The sequence below is a fragment of the Acanthochromis polyacanthus genome, chromosome 20, assembly GCF_021347895.1.
Source record: "Acanthochromis polyacanthus isolate Apoly-LR-REF ecotype Palm Island chromosome 20, KAUST_Apoly_ChrSc, whole genome shotgun sequence".
Classification (NCBI taxonomy): Eukaryota; Metazoa; Chordata; class Actinopteri; family Pomacentridae; genus Acanthochromis; species Acanthochromis polyacanthus.
In genome coordinates, this window is record NC_067132.1 from 19,154,701 (window position 1) to 19,176,833 (window position 22,133).

The 22,133-nt window shown below is 42.1% G+C and overlaps 1 protein-coding gene across 6 annotated transcripts in view; it reads left to right on the forward strand.

The window, feature by feature from the left end:
• The first annotated feature begins 3,827 nt into the window (after positions 1–3,827).
• The window catches only part of atp8a2 (ATPase phospholipid transporting 8A2), a 57,527-nt gene continuing 39,221 nt past the window's right edge, over positions 3,828–22,133 (forward strand). Inside the window, exons 1-16 of one of the 6 annotated variants that reach the window (XM_051940371.1) lie at positions 3,828–4,108; positions 6,254–6,361; positions 10,713–10,890; positions 14,058–14,157; positions 15,027–15,125; positions 16,247–16,292; positions 16,554–16,594; positions 18,557–18,630; positions 18,942–19,011; positions 19,202–19,329; positions 20,371–20,482; positions 20,915–21,083; positions 21,200–21,327; positions 21,415–21,492; positions 21,586–21,674; positions 21,903–21,947. In XM_051940371.1, the coding sequence (XP_051796331.1) occupies positions 4,066–4,108; positions 6,254–6,361; positions 10,713–10,890; positions 14,058–14,157; positions 15,027–15,125; positions 16,247–16,292; positions 16,554–16,594; positions 18,557–18,630; positions 18,942–19,011; positions 19,202–19,329; positions 20,371–20,482; positions 20,915–21,083; positions 21,200–21,327; positions 21,415–21,492; positions 21,586–21,674; positions 21,903–21,947 (1,508 nt within the window). In that variant the 5' untranslated portion in view covers positions 3,828–4,065. Of the gene's footprint in view, positions 4,109–6,253; positions 6,362–9,775; positions 9,993–10,712; positions 10,891–14,057; positions 14,158–15,026; positions 15,126–16,246; positions 16,293–16,553; positions 16,595–18,556; positions 18,631–18,941; positions 19,012–19,201; positions 19,330–20,370; positions 20,483–20,914; positions 21,084–21,199; positions 21,328–21,414; positions 21,493–21,585; positions 21,675–21,902; positions 21,948–22,133 lie in introns of those variants that run through there. The other 5 variants (XM_022195089.2, XM_051940372.1, XM_022195091.2 and 2 more) reach the window with 5 other exon arrangements.

A 22,133-nucleotide genomic window follows, 5' to 3' on the forward strand; every position in this document is an offset into this window, starting at 1 on the left:
TGAGTTGTCATTTTGTCATGATTCATTGCACATGGGTTGGTCCCTTTGCAAATGTGAACCAAATACACACCAAGCAATACTCAGTGAGTATCTGCACAATTTGAGAATGGGTTTTGAAGGCCTATATAAAGGCCCAAAAAAGGCCACCATTGTTAGTCCAGTGAACAGCATCATGCCGTGTCTATCACATGAACAACGTCTCTGGGCACTGGGTATGGTGGAGGCCGGTTTGAGCTACAGTGATGTAGCCAGGCGTATGGGCTGTTCCCAACCCACAATCAGAAGCCTGGTCCAAAGCATGCGCTGACGGATTGCTGCCTGCATCGAAGCAAATGGAGGCCGTACTCTGTATTGACTGTTGTGACTTTGTGTTTGGCAGGTGCCCGTTTTCTTTTGTGAAATTCTTTATTTTGAAATCATTCTTGAAACTTTAGATTTTTGTTTCTGTATGCCAATATGCTAAACAAATGATTCATATGAAGAAAATCCAGTTTCGGGCTTCAAAATAAAAATTATGTTGAAAAATATGGTCTCAAAGTTTTTAATGACTGTCAGTGTATTAACAAAGATACTTGCACTACACCTCCAACAATTCCTGCCAAGCATCATACACCCCAGTCAGGTGGGCTTTGTGAAAAACAGATCATCTTCAGACAACGTAAGGAAACTGCTGCACTTAATGTGGCTTGGCCAGTCAAAAGATGTACCGGTAGCGGCCATTTTCTTAGATGCTGAGAAGGCCTTTGACAGGGTGGAGTGGAACTTCCTCTTCGCCACCCTGTCACACTTTGGGTTCGGTCCACATTTTTCTAAGTGGGTTAAGATTTTATATACGGAGCCTAAGGCAGCTGTGATAACTAACAGGGTTATCTCACCATTTTTTAACCTCTCTAGAGGGACCCGTCAGGGTTGCTCTCTCAGCCCGCTGTTATTTATTATTTTTTTGGAGGCGTTAGGTATCAGTATCAGAACAAATGGAGGCATTAAGGGAGTTGAGTGTGGTGGTCAGTAACATAAATTACTGCTTTATGCAGATGACATTTTAGCAGTGGTAACAGACCCACTTAATTCTCTACCCCACCTGATGGATACTATTAAGTCATATTCAAATCTCTCAGGTTGTTCTATAAACTGGGAAAATTTTGGTTTTCATGGACAGAACTGATGCAAATTTAACAAATCAAGTTGGTGAAAGTGGAAAAATATTTTAATATATAGTAATTTCAAAACATTTTGAGAATGCAAACGGGGGGTGGCCATTTTTGGCCACGAACAAGCTGAGTGTGAGTTTTTTTGTTTTTTGGTCACTGCACAAAAAAATTATGATGCATAAAAATCATTGACACTGTTCATTATTGACATACATTTAGCTGCAATTATGGTTAAAAAAATAAATCAGGTAGCATGTATTGTTTGGTTAAAAAAATAATTTTATGCCTTTCTCCCCTTTTCGATCATTGGCATTATGTGATCTAAAAGGCATTTAAAGGGTTAAATTTCTGAATTTGAATGAAATTTTGGTTTTCATGATAAGAACTGATGCAAATTTGAAAAATTAAGCTGTTGAAAGTAAAAAAAAAAAAGAATTAAATTTTAAAGCATTTTGAGAATGCAAACACTGAGTGGGAGTTTTATCTGATTTGCTCTCTCTGCTCAAAAATAATAATGCATCATAATCAGTGTTGCTATTAATCAATTACATATCTCAGACTGTGCGATTAACAATACATGAAAAACTGGTGGCACTGAGAATATATATAATGGTCACTTTTGAGGTTGTTTTTGAACAAGCGCATTATACAAACAACCTGGCATTTGAAGGGTTAAAAAAATTAAAATAAATGAATATTTTATATGTATGATAAGAATTGATGTTAGTTAAAAACTTTATGCAGTAAAAGTAGCAAAAAATCTAAAAAATTACAGACTCAGTATGTTGGTGGCCAAAAATGGCCACGGACGAGCTGAATGGATGTTTTTGAACAAGGCCAGAGGGTTAATCTGAAGCCTTGAAACAGATGTTCTGTTAACTAAACATGAACCAAAACTGCAATGAACGCTTGAAATTATACTATAACAACCACTACTTCAGAATGTGAGAGCATTTGATCATCCTTTAATTACAATATATCCTCCAGTAATAGAAGCTAGTGTCCACTATCAGTGTTCCAGTGGCGCCTGTGAGTTGAGATTCTGTTTACATGTCATAAATTTATTGTTTAAATTATTCATACCAAGAAGGTTGTTTGACATTTAACCGATATCATACCATACATCTGTAATCCACACTACACTTAAATGTAACATCTAAACTGCTTACATTTTCTTGTGTTTCTCCAAGTTGTTTACAGACAATAAATCTGCAGAAAATGGCATTAATTAACTGTAAAAGTACTCAATTGCAGCCGCTGATATTATTTAATCATCAAATATGTCTTTTTGATAGTTGATTAAAAAGCATCCATTATTATTCCCTCTATAAAACTAAAGCTGCATATGTATGTATTTGATTTCATGCACTATCTATGTGATCCAGTGAAGCCACAAAGGACAGGATCGGAAACGTAAGAGCTGCCCTTCAAAATAAGAGTATACTAATAAGCATTTCGAGAATTGTAATTTACTCACCTGTTAATTGAAGGACAGCAACTAGCAACCATACCTTGATTTGACATTTAGTATTTATTTAAATGTCTTTCTCATTTTCCTAAGCTTAGGCTGAAAGCGTCTTGTTTTGTGCTATAACTGCTTTCCACTTGAACTCCAAACTCAAAATATATTTTCGTTGGAGTAGTTTTAAATAAGGTAAAGCTAAATGACTTCTCTACACTAGGTTGTAACTCAAATCAGACTTTAAAAAAAGAAACAGCAATGGCTTATTTGGCAAATTTATTGCTGTTTTACTGATTTAAAAACAGGCCAAAATTGTAAATACTGTCCATATCAAAAATCAAATAGCAATTTGTTCTTTTATATTGGACTATAAAATCACACTGTTTTTCAGTATAATAGCCAAAACTAATTTTAATTAAAAGAAAAAATATGTAAAATAAGGATTGGAAAATGGAAAATCATCTTTAATTGTTATTTCATTGTTTATTTTCTATTTTCTTTGTTTTCTTAAATTACAGTTAACATCTAGTATAATCATAGAAAAAAACAATTTACTTGTGAGCTGTACAAAACAAAACAAAACAAAAATCCCAATAACAAGCACAAAAACAGGCTAAAGGTGTACATAATCTCCACACTGAAAATCTGTATTTTTACAAATAGCAATTTGTTCTTTTGCAATGTGTGGCTATACAATTATAAAGTTTTACTGTATTTAAATAAGTAAAAAAAAAACATTATCTTACATTGATATGCCCTTATTTCTATTTTCATTAGAATTTACAGTTTAAATATGATGGAAAATTGTTCACATTTTCATTCGTCATTTCCATCAGAGTATAATATGGGGCTTATATATATATATATATATATATATATATATATATATATATATATATATATATATATATCCATATTAACTGCAATGAACAGGGCATGCCCAAAATTTTCAAACAGACTTCTAACTTGCAAAAATACATGTTTTTGTTTTGAATTTGCAAAAACACCTGTATTTTTGACAGTTAGACTTTGCAACAGTCTTTTTGAAAGTCCAGTCAACTAAAAGTGAGCAAAGCCTATATTCCCATTAAGAAAACTAGAAAAAGTAAGCTGATCTGACTAAATTTAAATCCATATATTTTATAGTCTAACGTACTTTCAAAGTAAAGTGCGCCAGGATGTCTTTATTCTAAGGTGCTTTATTTTGAAATCCGTAACCGGATTTGGCGCAGCCTTGCCTCGGCGTGTCGTGTGGCTGTCTGAGAGCTGTCCTCCGCTACAACATCACCTCCAACCGACAAATAATGATCCCCGAGCGGCAGCAGCAGACGACACGGCGGCCGCAGTCCGGGCCCGGAGCAGCGTCCCTCCGCTCGGTCGGTGCGCCATGAGCATGAAGCCGCTCCGGCCTCCTCGCCTCAGCCACACCGACACTCGATCACCACCAGCAAGATGTATTTCAACCGGAGAGGGAAGAAGATACACAGCGAGGGAGGTAAGCTGTAGAACAACCATCACACCTTATTTAATCTTTGCTCAGCCGCCGCTAACATTGGCGTCCTGTCGGTGCCTGTCTCATTACCGGGCCTGTCATTATTGTGGACACAGCGGCCTGGATGGAATCGTGCGTATTTGTTATGTGCTTGGCATAATAACAGGGATCCGTATTGTGCGGGACTGCGGCATGCATATGGAGTGACTTGCTGTACCGGTATTTATCCTCCAGTCTCACTCACTGTCGTTGGCACCGGTTGGGAATACAAGGGCAAGACTGCATGTGCCTTCATTTTTATATAACAGAGATGCTGTGCCAAGAAAGATAAGAGCATAATAATTCTTGACTGGATGAGTGTGTGACCTTATCACTGTTCCTGGAATGAGTTGTATGTCCTATGTCATCATTGTGGTATTATATAATTATCTTACTGTAGCTTGTGATCACGGATGGCATCATATTTTGACCGAGCGGAGTCATGTAAGTTATTTTGCACGGTGCGCCTGTAGATCAATCCAAGAACAGCCTATTACCTTGGACTTAACCACCACGTGACCGTCTAAGAAACGCTCCTTGGAAATGAATCTCACCTCACCTTTATGACACCCACATCCAGAGTCACCTCACCGCACCCTGCACAAAAGGAGATCCACTGTCTCAAGTTTTTATTTATTTATTCCAGCAGAAAGCTCTCAGAATAAAAGAGAAGATGGGGGATGTTTAAACAGGAGGCTGCATTGGATGATTCCACACACATTGGGTTGGATTGTCCTGGAATAGAGGAGCATGTGTTTGTGTCATCCAGGGGCTTATAATAGTGACTGGCACATATTGTCGGGCTGCTTTTGCTGTTGTGTGTCTGTGTGTGTGTGGCTGCATGCCTCTTCGGCTTCCAGAAATAGAAAGCAGGGCGAATTGTGAGCAGAGATGAGCGCCAACTGGGCCATGCTGTCTTCAGGCCAGAGGTTCCCAGATATTTATTTGTGGCACACACACACACAACAGGATCTTTTGACACGACACTTTTTTTGCCAGAAGGAAGGGTCAAATGTTAAAAGCAGCAGTTTGGGTTACTTCAGAGGATGGCAGCATGATTTTTTAAGATTCAACTCTCGTTTTAATCCACTTGCCGTGTTTGTATTTTTTATGTTTAAGCATATAAAATCAGATGGCCTCACAGTGAGTCACACTGCTGTCACCGCTGTTTGTTTTCTTCTTGTTTATATCAGGCCAGTTGATGTGAGATTTCTAGTCACACTAGTGGAGACTATTTTGGTTTCACAGGGTCTAAAAAAATTGTGTTTCTGCTGCTATATTTAAAGCATAAGATGGAAAAGGAATGCTAGTCTGGTGTGAGAGTGTACATGTGCTCCCTCCTGGGTTCTTCACGTTGCCTTCATTGTAATCTCCTGGAACCTGAGCTCTTGATTCTTTGCTCCAATTAGCGAGCTGCCACATCCCTGGTCCTGACGTGTGCGGCGAACAATCTGTCACATTTAGTCACATATATACAAACATATTCACAAACTGTTATGAATGTATTTGTTTACATGTGAGAAGATCAGAAATAGTGCCTTTAATAGCACCTGCTGGCAAACACATTGATGGAGAAGGCACAAAATCCTGGAGAAAAATATTCTGTCAGAAAAACAAACTGTAATTGATATGTCCTCTAGTTTTTGCAGGCTGTATTGGACAGTCTACAGGATTTGTGTTTAAATGTAAGGCCACATCTAGTATCAGTGTTGGTGCACCTTGTTTATGCGAGTCATGCAGCTCAGCCAACTGTCAACAATGCATCTGCTGTGGGAAGATAATGACTGGTCGTCATGGCTGCCAAGCTACTGAAGATGCCATTTGGGAGATAGAGAGAGGACTAATAAATTGCAGAAACACGGTGTTTCTAAGAGGCGGCCACAGGGGGGCACTCCTGGGCAAGGTTTTGATGAAGTTCATTTCTGCAGGAAGCTCCTCAGACTTTCATCTTTCACATTCAGGCATCTCACTGTTGATGCTCCCAGTGAAAGGCACATGCAGACACACTGACAGCACAGCCACTGACACCTAGATGTGTTGTGTGCGGTACAGTATGTGTATATTGACTTGTTGTCCTGTGTGTGTTGTTTTCTCCTGCCGCGGCCTCAGAGCAGTTAGTGTTGACCGCCATTAGGCAGGAGGCCTCTGAACTGCAGGACCCAGGCCAAGGCCAAGGCGCTACCATGCGTGCCCTCCTCACAGACAGGTTTGACAAAAGTGAGTTTGCTCGAATTAGACTGGATGATGCCCCACCCACGTTTGTGTCCGGCGTCCCCCCCCTCAAAGGTGCATGTGCAAACGGCTAGGAGCAGGCGTCTCCCAACCCCCGGCCCTCAAGAGCTACACAGTGGAGCTACTTACACGAGTGTGTCTGGTTCTTGGCTGAAAAGGTTAAGACATGTTATTAGTGCTGCGGACCCTGAATAATCTGTAGCTCCTCGGGGCCTGGAGTCATGAATGCTGAACAGGACCTAAACCTCTCACTGCATGTGCTCGTAGACAGCGGTGACACCAGACCATGCTGGTGAAGACGGATGGATGTGCATTGGGATCTCTGATCTTTGAATATGAATGCATGCTGCAGAAGACGACACATGCATGTCTGGACATGGCATGCCTGAACAGAGCATGTACATGAACACTGCTGCATGCATGTATGACTGTTAGCTGGGTCTAGAGACGGGCAGCTGCTGCATGCTGGGACCTTTCATGTTCTCTGGCATTAAAAGATGTACATTCACCTGTCTGTGTGTGTGTGTGTCCATAACACAGTGTGTGTGTATGTATACGTGCATATGCATACATTAGTATAATGTGTGCGTGTTGCAGTCACACCTGTAGGATTATCAGGTTATGGATTAGCAGCAGGTGAAGTTGCAGAGCAGACAAAGAGAGGATTATCGTGTTCGCTCACTTGGCCCGTAAGAGGCTTTCTTGCTTTACTTCCTTACTCCGCTATGGTGGCAAATGGACCCACTGGGAATGATAGCGACCGAGTCAGCCGGGACCTTTGAGTAGGGCCTTCACGCCACCTAGGAGACCAGGACAGCAATGGGACGTAGGGGCAGACAACGCTCTGTTGGTAATGCTTTCCTGATGCTCCAACCTGAGACACGGACATGTAGAGGGGACACGTTTTCTGATTGAATTAAAACAAGTGGGTTGTTGCGCCTTGGCATTTAGCTCAAGAACATTTTGACGTGACCTGTGGCCGTCACAGATTTACAACCGGAGGCTTTGGCGTCAGAGGGCACTGAGAAAAAAGCAACTCTGATTTGCTGTGCACGTTCAGCCGCCCAAGTGCAATTATATCTAAACTGCTCTGACAGATTTTCAGATAATAAAAATGGAATCAGCCAGAATGTGTCCCAAGTGGAGCTAGTGGGGGTGGGAGTGCTTCATCAGCTGCTGGTAATTGTAGTTATTCCACTATAGTCGCTGTTATGATAAGTAGCTATTTCCTTTCATTCTCATTTCATGTCTGGGCTGGATGTTTGGTAGATAGCGTATCTCTGTTAGGCGTGATTGAATTACACGGGTAATCAGCATAGAAGCTACATTTGTACCGCTGAAAACACAATCTGACACAAACGCTGAGGAAGACCCCCGTCACGGTGGCTGACATATGACTTGTCTCCTGACTGAAGGCGGGGAGCAGCACCAAGCCGGGGAGTCTGGTGAAATATGCTCTGCCATTCTGGAAAATGTGGATGAATTATGCAGCCCGTTTCCATCCATTATTCAGCAGCCTAGTCTGCTTTTTAACAGTGAAATTTTGGAGCCAGGTCAGCTTGGGTTTGGCCCAAAACATGTATGTCAATAAGATGCTACGAAGAAGTAAAATCTCTACAGAACATTTACGGTGGATTTAACCATCTGCATTTTCAGACTGTATTGTTTTGCTGTGGTAAATTAGTTGAATGACACAAGTATTGATGTTAGAGAAGCAGTAAAAAGACTATAAAGCAACTCTACCTAATGGATGGAAGTTTGGCTATGCATATGATTGTGTTTTTGTTGTTTTTTTTTTTAGAAAGGAGACACTCAGCAACCAAATGGGTAGCTGGCTGCTGCAGGGTATGAGATCAGAGTGTTTGTTGAGAGCGGATCTGTCTAGTCTTACCTGTCCTGGCCGCAGGTTATCAGACCTGCGCTACCTGTCGGGCTATCTGGGGTGCTTCATGTGTAATTGACCTGGCTGTGCTCTGCTGGGGTTTTTTAGCTGCTGACTCATCAGCGATGCATCAGTAATGAGTTACGGAGGTGACTGTGCTCCTACTCCATCAGAGATGAGTAACCGAGGCATTGATCTCCCCAGAAATGAATTAGAGCCGAAGTGGGCTGCTGAGAAAGCCGTTATTGATCTTCTTGGGAAAGGTAGAATCTACGGGGGTTAAAAAGTGAAGGCATGGCAGGAGAAGTATTTCTACAAGCCGAGAAATGAACAACAAGGAGAGACAAGTATGATTAGAGAGGTGGCAGAGGAGAAGACGACATGATAGTTAGCATGCATCGCCCTTCACTACCTTTGACCTTGTATCTTCCTTAATCATTTCCTCCTCTATCTTGATTGACCCCGGTGCCATTTGCAGCGAGGACTGCTGAGCTGTGATTGCGACTTATAGCTCTGCATGGAGCGGAAGTGATAGCCTGGGATACAGAGGAGGGTTCATTATCAGTTTTCTCTCACAGACTTTGACCCTTGCTCTGTGCCTTTGTGCAGACACTTTGTGTGGCTGGTGTGGAAGGGCACTTCACAAAGGTCTGAGGATGTCACACAGGCTGCTTCTTCAGAGGCGAAAGTAGCGAGAACATGAAGGATAAGTTCAAAAACTACAGAAATACCTCCTCGGTAGCTGTTTCCTGTAAACACACATGACTCAATGTCTCCTAAAATGGAAAAACACCTGATGTGCCAACAGGGATGATCCGAGCCTGTCTGGCTTACTTCTGGGTAATTTTACAATTTCTTCAGAACAACACGCTTGAGTGGAAATATATCGATGTTAACCCAATTTTGGTTATTGATGAAGGGAGAGAATGAGCCGACTATAGTAGGATTGTAGCGCCGTAGAAATAGAGTTTCAGGACTGTGGAAATTCAATCTGCGGAACCCTGCCAGTGCTTATTCTTTTTTAAATTATTGATGCAATTAGCCTGCTGTTGTTTTCACTTACAGACTCACCCGCAGACAGAGACATGGGGCACAGATCTCTTGAAATGATACCCCAAACATGATCCCATAATAACTGTTAGGAAGAGTGATGCGTTCAGGGTCTCATTGCATATTTACAGCTGACACTTAAAGGGCTTTTTGGGGACTGTATTAGAGAAAAATTACATGATTTGAAGAGTGCCTACCCGTGGTTTAATAGATAATGCAATATAGCACATGAATCTGAATGTAAGTTAATGATAAAGTGCAGAAACCTGTAGGAAGTGCTGCTGCAGACACATCACAGTTGGAGGGACTTTAAAGTGATCTCCTGATGCATGGCTCCTGCCTCACGGATGTCATTTGACCCATCTGTGCCTGTGACCACAAGAACCTGAGGCGATATCAGGCTTCTGGCCCTTTAAAAACGGAGCCCGGCTTTGCCTCTCCGCAGCGCTCAAGGAGCTCCATATGGTTCCCCTCGTTGTCTGAGCTGGTGAGCAGCTGGGAGGCAGGAGATCGTCCGAAACGCGCCGGATAAAGGCTTCCCGAGGCGGCAGGTGTCCAGATGACACGGCAGCGGAGCTCACCGGGCCAGTTTCTTCCACCGGGGCCGGGAGCTTCCTCTTTACCGAAGCCGAAGGAGGAGAGGGGAGACTCGGACGCGCCGCCGCTGCATCCGTCCTCGCCCAGGTCCGCGGTTTGTTATAGCAGCTGAGTAAACTGTGGCGTCCGAGACCTGTTTGCATTTTAGTGTTTTTGCCAGTGGAAAGTGTCCGGCTGCAGGAGCTGCTCATGCGGGGGGTGAAAGAAGGAGGCGCGGATCACGACGCGTTAAAACGGTTGGAGACGACAAAGCCAGCCGGGGTGGGCGGGAGGGCGGGCAAGCAGGCAGGCAGGCAGGCGGGCGGGGATTCAGGAGGGGGGTCTGCGGGAGGAGAGGCGTCCTCTTCAGTCACTTTTGTGTCTTAATGTTCTCTCTCCTACGCGGGCCTGCGTATGAACAAGTGCTGATAAAACAGACGGAGCCGGTGTGTTTGTTCGCCATTGTGCATCCCTCAGCACATCCATTATTACGCGGGGGGTCCCGTGGGCGTCGCGCGTGTGTGCATTGAAGAGGAGGGTGGCGGGGGGAGTCACTAACGTCACCGAACCGACCCAACCGGCTCACATCAGCGTACAGTATCCTCTAGTACTAATTAGACCTTTTGAACTGTAAACCACGTCTCCCGTCTATGTCTCTGTCTCCCCTCCCTCTCTCTCTCTCTCTGTCTCTCTCTCTCTCTCTCTCTCTCTGTATCTCTCTCTCTCTGTATCTCTCTCTCTCTCTCTCTCTCTCTCTCTCTCTGTATCTCTGTCTATCTCCCCCTGTCTCTCTCTCTCTGCCTCTGTCTCCCACTCGCACTCACTCAGCCTCGCCTCTCTCCCATCAATCCAACGGTGCAGGACCCGCTTGCTCGTCCGCCGGTTACCGCAAGGCAGATGATGAGATGTCCGGGACCACTTCCCAGGCGGATCCCGTAGACGCCACGGCGCGGACGGTGCTGCTCAACCGGCCACAAAACACCAAGTTCTGCGACAACCACGTCAGGTAGGTGTCCCTGCTGTGTGGTGAATGGACTGATTTACATTATGATCAGATTTGTTTTCCACTGAGTCCGGATGAGCAGCCAGCAGACAGGATGCAACTCATTTAAGTGCGCAGCAAACCAGAGTCACCAGAGTTATGAAAGACGTAGTTTTAAATGTTTACTACTTGTTTTTAATAATTTTGTCTTCATGCAATGATTCATGCCAATTTGAGCAGACCTAAATGATAAGAAACTGCTTTTCTTTCCTCCTGCAGCATGGATTTTGTAGGCAATAATCTAAAATGTATTATCTTTAGTGTAATAAGATATGTATTTATTTATAGAGCACTTTTCAGCGTTCAAAAGTGCTCCACAACTCAATGCAATATCGTGCATAAAACCCATCTTTAATAGACCTCCATTATAAGAAACTGCTTTTTTTTCTCCTGAAACCTGCAGTTTGAAAGCAACAATATTTATAGTGAATACAAAGGTTGGAGAGAAACATCTTTTCGGTTCCTTTGTATGTCCCGGATATATAGAGAAATTGACAAAAAAAACATCTCAATCTGTCTCTCGCAAGTCATGAATTCATCCCTTTTTAAAGCACAGTGTTGTCTATAAAAACTAAAACAACATTAGAAAAGCTAAAATGTATCATTTAAAGAGAGAAAAACACTTGAAAGGAAATTAAAACTCAAAAATAATCAGACAAAGCTCTCAAAGTAAAATTTCTCTGACTGAGCCGACCTGATTTCCTCGGCTAAACAGTTTGCACTATTTGTTGTCTTGCCAAAGGACACACCAACATTGAATATATTGAATGTTTACTCACGGGGGCAATGCACCCACATTGTCGGGTTGAAGGACGGTCTCTTCCAGCCTGTGTGTGTGTTTTTCTACCACACTGAGTGAAAAGTAGACTTTGGACCACTGAGATTAATTTCCCTCTTAAACACCATTGTTTTTAGTTCAGTTTCAATCAAGGTCACTCAAAGAAAAAGTGTTGTTTTACTACTAAAACTGCAGCTTTAAAGTTGAAAATCCATTGATAAGGTGCCTTAATAACTCACCTATTAGGTGATTGTTTGCAGCTCTGCAAAGGGTGGAGGCTATAGTGAGAGATTCAAGTGTTCAGCGCTACATGATGGTGTTGCTTAATCAATACATTTTCATGAATATTTAAAGCTGCCAATGAAAGTGAAGTAATTACAGTTACATGTGTTTGCATAAATTACAAACGCCGCCTGAGCTGTTTATTAGGTCAAAGGTGTGTTCGCTTTGAGACATTTCGAGGAATCATTGTGGCAGGACTTGTCTCTGGATTTCACTGCTGATAGAAGCTGTCTGATCTGATTCTTCAGGACTCAGTCAGAGGCTGTAAAGTGTGATTCTTTCAGCTATGACCTTCACTGGATTGAAAAGCTCAGAAGAAGTGGAATCTTGGAGAACGCTTATGTCAAATATGTGTCTGTGTGGATTTCCTGATTGTGTGTAATAATCTGTCCCAGGCAGGGTCGTGGACGGGGTCAAACAGAGAAGAATCTCCATTTTAAACATCACCCGGCTGTCATCGGTGTATAACAAATCAAATAGTATGAAAGTTTGATTCAGACAGGCGCCACTGTAATTTGTCTCCTTGTCTTTACCTAATATTGTCCCTGTTTTTCTTTAACTGTGCTCGGCGCCACTGGGACCACTGGGCTCCTGTTCTGTCATCTTGCCATTATTGTCAGCAGATTCAGTTTCACTGTTAAAAGTCAATTTCAACTCTTCAAATCGGATTAAGGGGGGTGCTCCGCGGGCTCGTCCGATTGCCTCGCATGTCTTGTTCGGCAACCTGCTGCCTCCTGATTGGAGATCCAGGAGCTCTCTGGCTCCAGAGACCCTCCCTCTGATGTCCCTGTATTCCTGTAACTGTTTAGTTTGTGTTTTAAAGGTCCAATAGCTTTATTGATTTTCTTCAGATTAAAGCCTTGTAGCTTTTATCTGTACACTCAGCTCACCTCCATCTCCCAGACCCTCCACTTTAATATTTTAATGTAGGTGTGTGTTTTTATGCAACGGGAGCATTAAATGCAAAGTAACCGGCTCATCCCATTCCGAGAAAAACACACCTGCCTGTTTTTTCCTCTTAGAGGACGAGTCGTCTCTGACTTTAAGTCAGCGTTTTATTTTTTTGGTGTTTAATGTATGAAGAAGATGTTCTGTTTTTTCTAAAAACACGACAAAGCCACACAGCGGCAGGAGAGCTTCATCCCTGCAGCTAACAGCTGCTAAGCAAGCTGGACATCTATACTATGAAAAATAACACAGCCAGATGTTTTGGACTTTTTTTTCTTGTTCTAGTTGGAAATGTGTGTCGGAATCTGGTGTCACTTGTCCTTAATTAGATTAAAGGAACTTTATCTGTTGGATCATAGGTGTAGTATCACTAACCCTGGGGTATCCAGAGCATCAGGGTCAGGATACTGGGTGTCTGTGTGACGCACTAACAGCTGTTGCTTCTTTCTTTTTTGTGTAATGTCCTGCTCTTTGTGCTTCTCATATGTGTGAGTAAGACGGACGGAAAAAAGCAGTTATGGGCTCATCTCCTAGGAGGTCGTGAATTGTGATTCCTTTGCATGCACTCTGTTCACTCACGCACCCAAACGTGCACTGTCCATTAAACAAAAGCCCTTGCAGCAGCCCTGACTGTCCACTCAGGCGACACAGGACAAGAAAAAAAAAGGCAGGCCTTGACTTGAAGGTTGACTTTTTATTTTTAGCTTCTCTAAAAGCTCTTACTGTAGCTCGTGGCTATATCAAGGCTAATCAATGCAGCTGTCTGATCGATACCACTGACTGACAGGTTGAGGTTGCCAAGGTTTCTTGCACCTATTTTTTGGGGTTTCGGGTCTAAATTTGTACAGTTGGATTAAGCATCCCGCTCTATTTATAGGTGTGATGTGTGTGCATCCCATAATAGCTCTGTTTGCCCTCTCTGAGCACAATCGAGTGTTTCTAATAGATTTCCAAGTGCAGCAATATAACCAAATGGGGCTCTTTGTTATTCAGCCTGTCAGGGTTAAAAATCATTAGCGCGCAATTTATGCATGAAATCCTACTTTTGCTAATGGATCCATCCTCCATCTGTCCGAACATAAACAAAGTGTAACGTCTCTTCTCTGCCTGTCTGTTCCTGCAGTACCACCAAGTATGGGGTTCTCACGTTCCTGCCCCGGTTCCTGTATGAGCAGATCAGACGGGCTGCCAATGCCTTCTTCCTGTTCATCGCACTCATGCAGGTAGACCCCACGCACAACAACAGCTGCCAGCGCTCTTGGCTCAGACTGCAGTTTGTTTGGATTCTCAGGCCTACACAGGCTTTAAATGATGCATCCTGCAAAATCTGATGTGAAATATTCCAGGATTTTTTGAAACGGAGATGAACAATATGCAGATTGCGATAAGAGGAGCGCGTTTAGTGGGAATTTTTGCATCGTTTTGCCTTCAAATTTTGTAAACAATGATGTGTTGATGTGCCTCCTGTACCGAACAAACATGATCCCTCATGTCTGGAGACTTTTCCCAAAACAACAGCAGCTCCTACGATTGGGATATTGCACTTGTTCACATTGCAGTTCTAGTAATATTTTGATAAACTGTTCATCCCTTAAGTTGTACAGCTTTCTGAAATACTGAATAAATTGTGGGAGTTGCTTTCCAGATGACAAAAGTTAACTTTTGGTAAATGTTCTCAGAAACCCAAAGGGAATAGAATAAAAGTAATAAATATTCATGTAAACATCAATGATAAATGTCATACAAATGGGTTACTTTACAAGCATATGCCAACATTTATAATTCAGTACATGTTTATCATAAATTGCCCTCACAACATGTATAGTCTGGCAGCTTTCTATACTTGAAAAATACTCATCATTCTCCCCTTCTTTGTGTGATTTGAAGTAAACCGAGAAAAACGCCCACCTCCACAGCTCTTTCCTCCTATCAGTGTGCAAACTAAACAAGTTATTCTCGTGCAGCAGCCTAATGCATAAACAACTGATTTATCTCCGCCATCACTGGGATGGTCCATTATAGGTGCTTTAAGCCACTCAACCCGCCCTGTCAGCACTGATTTCTGAGCGTTGTGTCTCCTGTCTCCCATCAGCAAATCCCTGACGTCTCACCGACCGGTCGCTACACCACACTGGTCCCCCTCATCTTCATCCTCACCGTGGCTGGAATCAAGGAGATCATAGAGGACTATGTGAGTGCCACAGTCGCCTTTGGAACATTATCTGAAGTTAGACTGGGCTTTTCACTAATTGAGAAACATTTTAAGTGGGAGAGAGACTTCCTGTTGTTATCTTAAAGAGTCCATGCTGGGTTTTTTGGGTGCGTGAGAGGTTTTAGTGCATTTTAAAGGTCTGCAAACTCTGCACCTTACCTGCCTGAAACGCCTTGTTTGCAGGCCAGGTTCTTTTTTCCCATTAATTATTTACGTCATTGTGTAACACATTTGTTGAACACTTGCCTCAGGACTGGTTTGGCAGCTGCTGCAATTAGTCAAAATAATTGACGCTATAATGTTGACGCTGAAAATGTAGCGGCATCATTTTTTTTTTTTTACCATAATGTTGTTTTTATTTGCTTCCAATGATTGTAACGAATGTTTGTCTTCAGCATCACTGCATTATTGTTGCGTTAGGATGCCGGCTTCGGTCATCGGTCATCGGACTTTGCTTTAATCTACAAAAAGTTGGATTTCTTTTGGAGTGGTGCTACTTATATAAATAATGAGCCCAATTTTTTTTGTTATCTTTATGTTGTAGTCTCCAGTTGAACATTTTTTCATTTTTGTGTCTTCATTTCCTTCTGTGCTATGTTATGCAGTGACATACAGTTTGTCCAAAAGAAAGGAAATGGAATTAAATGGTCATTTCCCTTTTTTTGGAGGAAAAATAATCATTTAGATGAAGCAACTGATTGATAAATCGTTGATAGATTAATCGTCCTGAGTGGCAGACATACCCTCAAACAAAGAATGGGCCGCTTCCTTGCAGTCCACCGTTATTTCCTCGCAACAGATGCTTCTCGGATGGCTGCATCTGTTTATTCACAGACCTGGTGTTACAACACATAACCAACTTTAGCTTGTTAAGCCGGCTGACCAATCAGAACAGGCCGAAGCCTTAAAGAGACAGGAACTAAAACGGAGCATTTGAGACAGAGGTGCTGGAGGAAGTACAGTATGAGAGAATCAGTTTGCTTTTGGACATTAGAGCATGAAAACATGTTCTAGTAAAACCTGAAAAATGCAATTATGAATCTGTACGTGTGCACGATATGGGCTCTTTAAAAGCTGATGTTCATCTATGCTTATTACAGAAAAGGCATAAAGCAGACAACACGGTCAACAAGAAGAAGACGACAGGTATCGTTTGTGTGTTTATGTGTGTGTATATGAATGAATGTGCGCTTGTTAAAGTGCATCGACTGTCTGAGGTTTTCCACGGGTTCGCTTGCGTCTGTTTACGAGGGCTTTGTTTTCCTTTCACGGCTGGATGAATGGCTGTTGTGTGTCACTCATTATAGTGCAGGCGAAACTGCCGCAGACAAAAGTTTAGTCGCTATGAATACTGTATGAGAGCTGCTCTATAGGCTGACTGACGGCCGTGTTGTCCTTGTCTCTCAGTGCTGCGGAGCGGAGCCTGGCAGACGATTATCTGGAAACAGGTATCACTATCATCACATAATTCAGCTCTCACTCACTTACACCTGTGCTTTTGCTTTCTCTTTCTCTCTCTCTCTCTGTGTCAGTTTTACTACTCATTTTACTGTATTTTATTGGCATTAGAGGTATAAAATGATTCTGAAAGAAGTGCACAGATTAAAGATGCATTTCCTCTTACAGTGCAGATAAACTTTTAAGAAAATGTGAAAATGAAACAAAAAACATCCTGATAATTATTAACAAAACATTACACAGTTATGAATGGAATATTCCAATAACAACAGCATTAACACAATAAAGTGGCAATTATACTATTAGGAAGTCAGGATTATGTTGTTGTAAGAGCAAAATGAATCTTTCTTGATGCTGCCATGTTTTATAAAGACATGATTCCATTTTTGCCTCCATCTCACCTGTTGTGCAGTAAGAACATATTTTATTCTAGTTTCTTTTCCAAGATTTTTTGTGCCTTTTTTGTGTCTGTGTTGGATCAGAGTCCGTCTGTTTTTTTAGATCCTTGACAGTGAAGAGATACTTGTCCAGCAGATATTGATATTTTATTGTGAGATGACAAGTGTGTGTAGTTTTGTGCCTGATTTGTCCAATATTTCAAACAGGAATAGCTTGTATGTTGAGATGTTCGATTTTGTTGGTTTTCAGTTCAGTGAGTAAAAAACACACTCGCGCGCAACTTTTCCTTCCATTGTGATCTCAACTGAAGTGCAGTAACCCGAGCCAGATGAATGCCAGATGACTGCTATGCATGTTTTTGTGGGTTGTTTTCAGTAACAAATGTGGATCTGTTTTCTTCAGATCTGGGCATCGAATCGGTTGAACTCATTAACAGACTCCAGCAGTGTACAGCTTTGCTCCAGCAGGTCAAATCAAATCAAATTTGAGTCACTGTTATGCGGGTGACAAGCGTGTATTGCAGAAATTAATCCCCATTGTTGCTCAATGTCATGACAGGTGAAGGAATTTGTTCCAGCTGCCTTCGAACTCATTAATGGCTCCGTTGATGTCAAGTAGGAACATGTCGTCCTCCTAGAATGCTTCATTTTCTGCTTTAACCTTGTTATAAGCCTTCAGTTGTGCACTCATAAAACTCATTATGATTTTTAAAATTTCTACTGTTAATTGCCATCAAAGGCATCTTTTAAACCCACAAAAAGTTCCCCTTGTGCTCATACGTGCTTGTTCATTCCGTGGCGTAGGATCAGTTGGGTGGTGCTTTGGCAGAAGTTCATTTGGCCTTGAAGAAGGTCCTACAAGGAAGAGCTGTGTTCAGAAATCGATATTGCTGCAGTTATTTTTCCAGAGAATTGGGGTGTTTCTTGGAGCCGATCTCTCTCCTCGTCCCCTCCACCCGTAGAACTAGTGGTGTTCTATTGTGCTTCGGCTCATGTCTGTTCAGATGACATCAACGCCACATGTTTTCCCGCCTCAGTTTACTGAAGTCATTAAATACTTTTATTCCTATGAAATTGGGCAACACAGAGGTTTTTTGCCTCACAAAGGCGTTGTCCTTAAAGTCACATTTTCTCTCTGTTTTTGAAAAGTATCTTTCAAAAAAGCTGCTGCTTTGTAATATGTTTTTAAATTGGCTGCAGCACTGCACCGTCTGTCCTTGAACTGAGCTGAACTGTGAGCACATTTTTTTCTCTTCTCTCTCATATCTACATTCTTACAATCTTAGTGTCTTATTCTGCTCTGCCTCTGTTGCAGCTTTCATCAGCGCAGTTAAAGCGATGCGCTCCTGTTCTCACTGTCCTCTTATCTCAGGTTTCTCTCTGTTGACTGCATCCTCGCTGGTCACTGATTAACCTCCCGGCTGTTTTCTCTCTCTGTTGTCCTCTCTCACCCCGACAACGCCCCTTACCCTCTGCTGAAACGCCCCTCTTTTTCCTTTGGCCCCACCTGGTATTCTACTCCATGCTGTTGCGCTGCTGCATCATGCCCACAAGGTGGCAGTAGGCGACATAGTGAAGGTGACCAATGGCCAACATCTTCCAGCTGACATGGTTATTGTGTCCTCCAGGTCAGACTCTATGTGTGTGTGTGTCATTTGTCTTAAACTGCTTTCAGCGGTAGCTACTGACCATTGCTTTTCAGAATTCAAATAATTTATTTTTAGTTTCGATTATTATTTTTCACTTAAAATGTAAAAATTGTGAAGAATTCTCACTTTAAATTACTGCCGCACAAAGTTGTATGTTAAAATTAGTCAGGAGTCCAAAAAAAAAATCCCCAAAACAACTATTTTTAAACCATTTCTCAATTGATTATTCCATTTTCTATGTTGCTTTTGATTGATTTCCCCTGGAAATTGATTTGCCTTTGTCTCCACAGTGAACCGCAGGCCATGTGCTACACTGAGACCTCTAACCTGGATGGAGAAACCAACCTGAAGATCAGACAGGTAGAAAAACTCTGGATTTGTCAGTGCATGGATTCTGCACTCAGTAGGACTTTCCATCCTGATCGTGTTTCCTGATAGTTCTTGCTCTCCTTCTATCTCTGGTTTTGTCCATGTTTAAGCTGATTTTGATTCATGAACATTGCTTTTCTATGATGGGCTCCCTCAGTAAACTTTCCTTGTGTTTTTTCAGGGTCTCTCACTCACAGCTGGTCTTCAGACTCTGGAGGATTTGGTAGCGATGTCCGGTTGTCTGGAATGTGAAGGCCCCAACAGGCACCTGTACGACTTCAACGGCACTCTGCGGCTGGAGAACCAGATGTGAGACACACAAGTAGTTTTTTCCTCATCGATTGTTGATTGGCAGTAGCAAGTTAGTGATCCAACAAGCATGTGACGAAAGGATTAATTCCAAAGTTTAATCAGCATAACGTTAAAATACAGTGCTACTGCTGCTGCTACTTGATAAAAGGCACTTGGAGAGGGCAGTTTTCCACCAAGATTAAAGCCCTATCATGCAATTTTTGAGGATCAGGATTCACCAAAATTAAACTGGCCACCTCTACATCAAGTTTCATGAATATCCACTCAGTAGTTTTTATATAATCTTGCTTACAAACAGTGCTGAATGCCCACAAATCTTGATGCAGAGTTGCGACTGCAAATCAGTTTTGTGGTCACATGAATGGAACACAGTAAAAGTAGTCAACAGAGACACGGTACTTGTCTTTACACCCTTTTTTATTTTCAAAAAATTCAAATAATGATCTGATCCATGACCCAAAAACCCTGATAAAATCCAAACTGTGAGTTTTGTGATCTGTTGCACTCCTTATTGTTGTTGCTTTTTAAAATGTGTACAGTTTATCTGTTCTATGTAAATTATATCTTTGTGCAACACTGATGTAGCCAGAACAGCAGGGTAAAGTAATTTATTTGCCATATATACGTATAGCGTATAGCGATTACAGCTATGACAAAGAAACTTTTTTTTTAATGTGCAAACATTTGAATTCTTTAAATAAATCACAATTTATACAAGGTTTTATTTAATAAAGATGTAAAGCTTGAGAAGTGACTCAAAAGAAAACAAATACTGAGAGCATCAACTTGAGAAATGGTAAATGGTCTGTATTTATAGACCGCTTTGCTATACCTGAATGATACCCAAAGCGCTTTAAATTATACATCACATTCACACATTCACACACTGATGGTGGAAGCTGAAATGCAAGGCGCTAACCACGACCCATCAGGAGCAGTTAGAGGTTTGGTGTCTTGCTCAGGGACACCTCAATATGAGCATAAGAAATCTACCTCCATTTAGCAGGTTTTGTACTTATCACCTGCCTTTTTCCTCAGTCCAGCTCCTCTGGGTCCAGACCAGGTGTTGCTGCGCGGCGCTCAGCTCAGGAACACTCAGTGGGTTGTAGGAATCGTCGTCTACACCGGCCACGACTCCAAACTGATGCAGGTAAATCCAGAGTGTTCTCTTAAGTCTGTAAACTGTGTATGATGCATAAAAAATATCCTGGAAAAAGACATTTGGCAGGGAATTTCTGATTGTTTTATCGTTAAAAATCTTTCTCCTTTATGACCCTCGTGGCGCAAGTTTAGAGACTTTAATTAACTCCACTCTGTGACACATTCATGGCTGGGAGTCCATCCAAACCGAGGAGGAAATAATCTTCAGTGCTTTTTTGTGTGTAGATTGCTCACACACACTGCAGTCCACACACACTTATGAAAGTCTTTTTAATAAGAGATTTGTGTTACTATTTTTGTGTGACTAATTAAATAAGTAAAAGTGAAGAGCTTAAAGGCCCTGACATTTGAGCGTTCTCTTCCCGGAGACACAGCATTGTCGCTTATTTGGTGTTTATTTCTCACTTGTTTCACCTCTTAGAACTCCACCAAAGCGCCGCTGAAGCGTTCTAATGTGGAGCGGGTCACCAACATGCAAATCCTCGTCCTGTTTGGCATCCTGCTGGTCATGGCGCTGGTCAGCTCTGTGGGCGCCGCCATCTGGAACAAAGAACACACAGAAGACGCCTGCTGGTACCTGTCACGAGCCGGTGAGAACACAGAAAAATCCAACACACTTTACGGCCCGCAGCTTAAATCTCCTCACTGTAAAGGGGAATTTGGGTTGAAGGGATACTAAATGAGCGAATTTTGTGTGTGACATCAGCTGACATCTCCACGAACTTTGCGTACAACCTGCTGACGTTCATCATCCTGTACAACAACCTGATCCCCATCAGCCTGCTGGTCACTCTGGAGGTGGTTAAGTTCACACAGGCGCTTTTCATCAACTGGGTACGAAGCATCTACGTTCTGTAACGCACGTTTCATATGTATGGACTCTGAGTGGTCCTGATAGCTTTGGTTGTGTTTTTTCCTCAGGATGTGGAGATGTACTACTCAGAGACGGACACACCAGCCATGGCTCGAACGTCCAATCTTAACGAGGAACTGGGCCAGGTCAGTTCTTTATTATCCTTATCACTGAATATAGAAAAGGAAATTGCATTACTCATGTTTGCTCTCATCCCTGTTCATATCTGTCTTTTCCAGGTGAAATACCTCTTTTCCGACAAGACAGGAACTCTAACCTGTAACGTCATGCACTTTAAGAAGTGTACCATTGCGGGGATTACATACGGGTTAGTTTTCTCCTTTGTAAATGAGTTGTTAAATCTTAGCATCCTAGTGAAAGAGCTCATAATGCCTCCAGATGCACTTACTGTTCAACTAATTCATGTCTCCGACTAACTTAATTAGGCTGTTCTTCAGTTCTTTTACTCTTGCATGCATGATCAAATGTACTAATCAATTCATCAACTGATTTTAAACTGATTCCTTCTGCGATTCACCCTCATCCATAACTGCAGCCACTTCCCTGATCTTGACTGTGATCGTTCAATGGAGGACTTCAGGTTAGTGACCCCCGCTCTTCTCATCCGTCTTTCCCTTTCTGATATACTTTTCTTCATGTTTGGCTTTGCACGTTTTCTGAAATGACTTCACGTAGAGAAACTTTGGTTGTTTTAGGATGAAGTTCTATCATAATGCTAACATCTGTTTGTGCACGATTGCTAAAATACGTCCTCTCATGTGTCCTA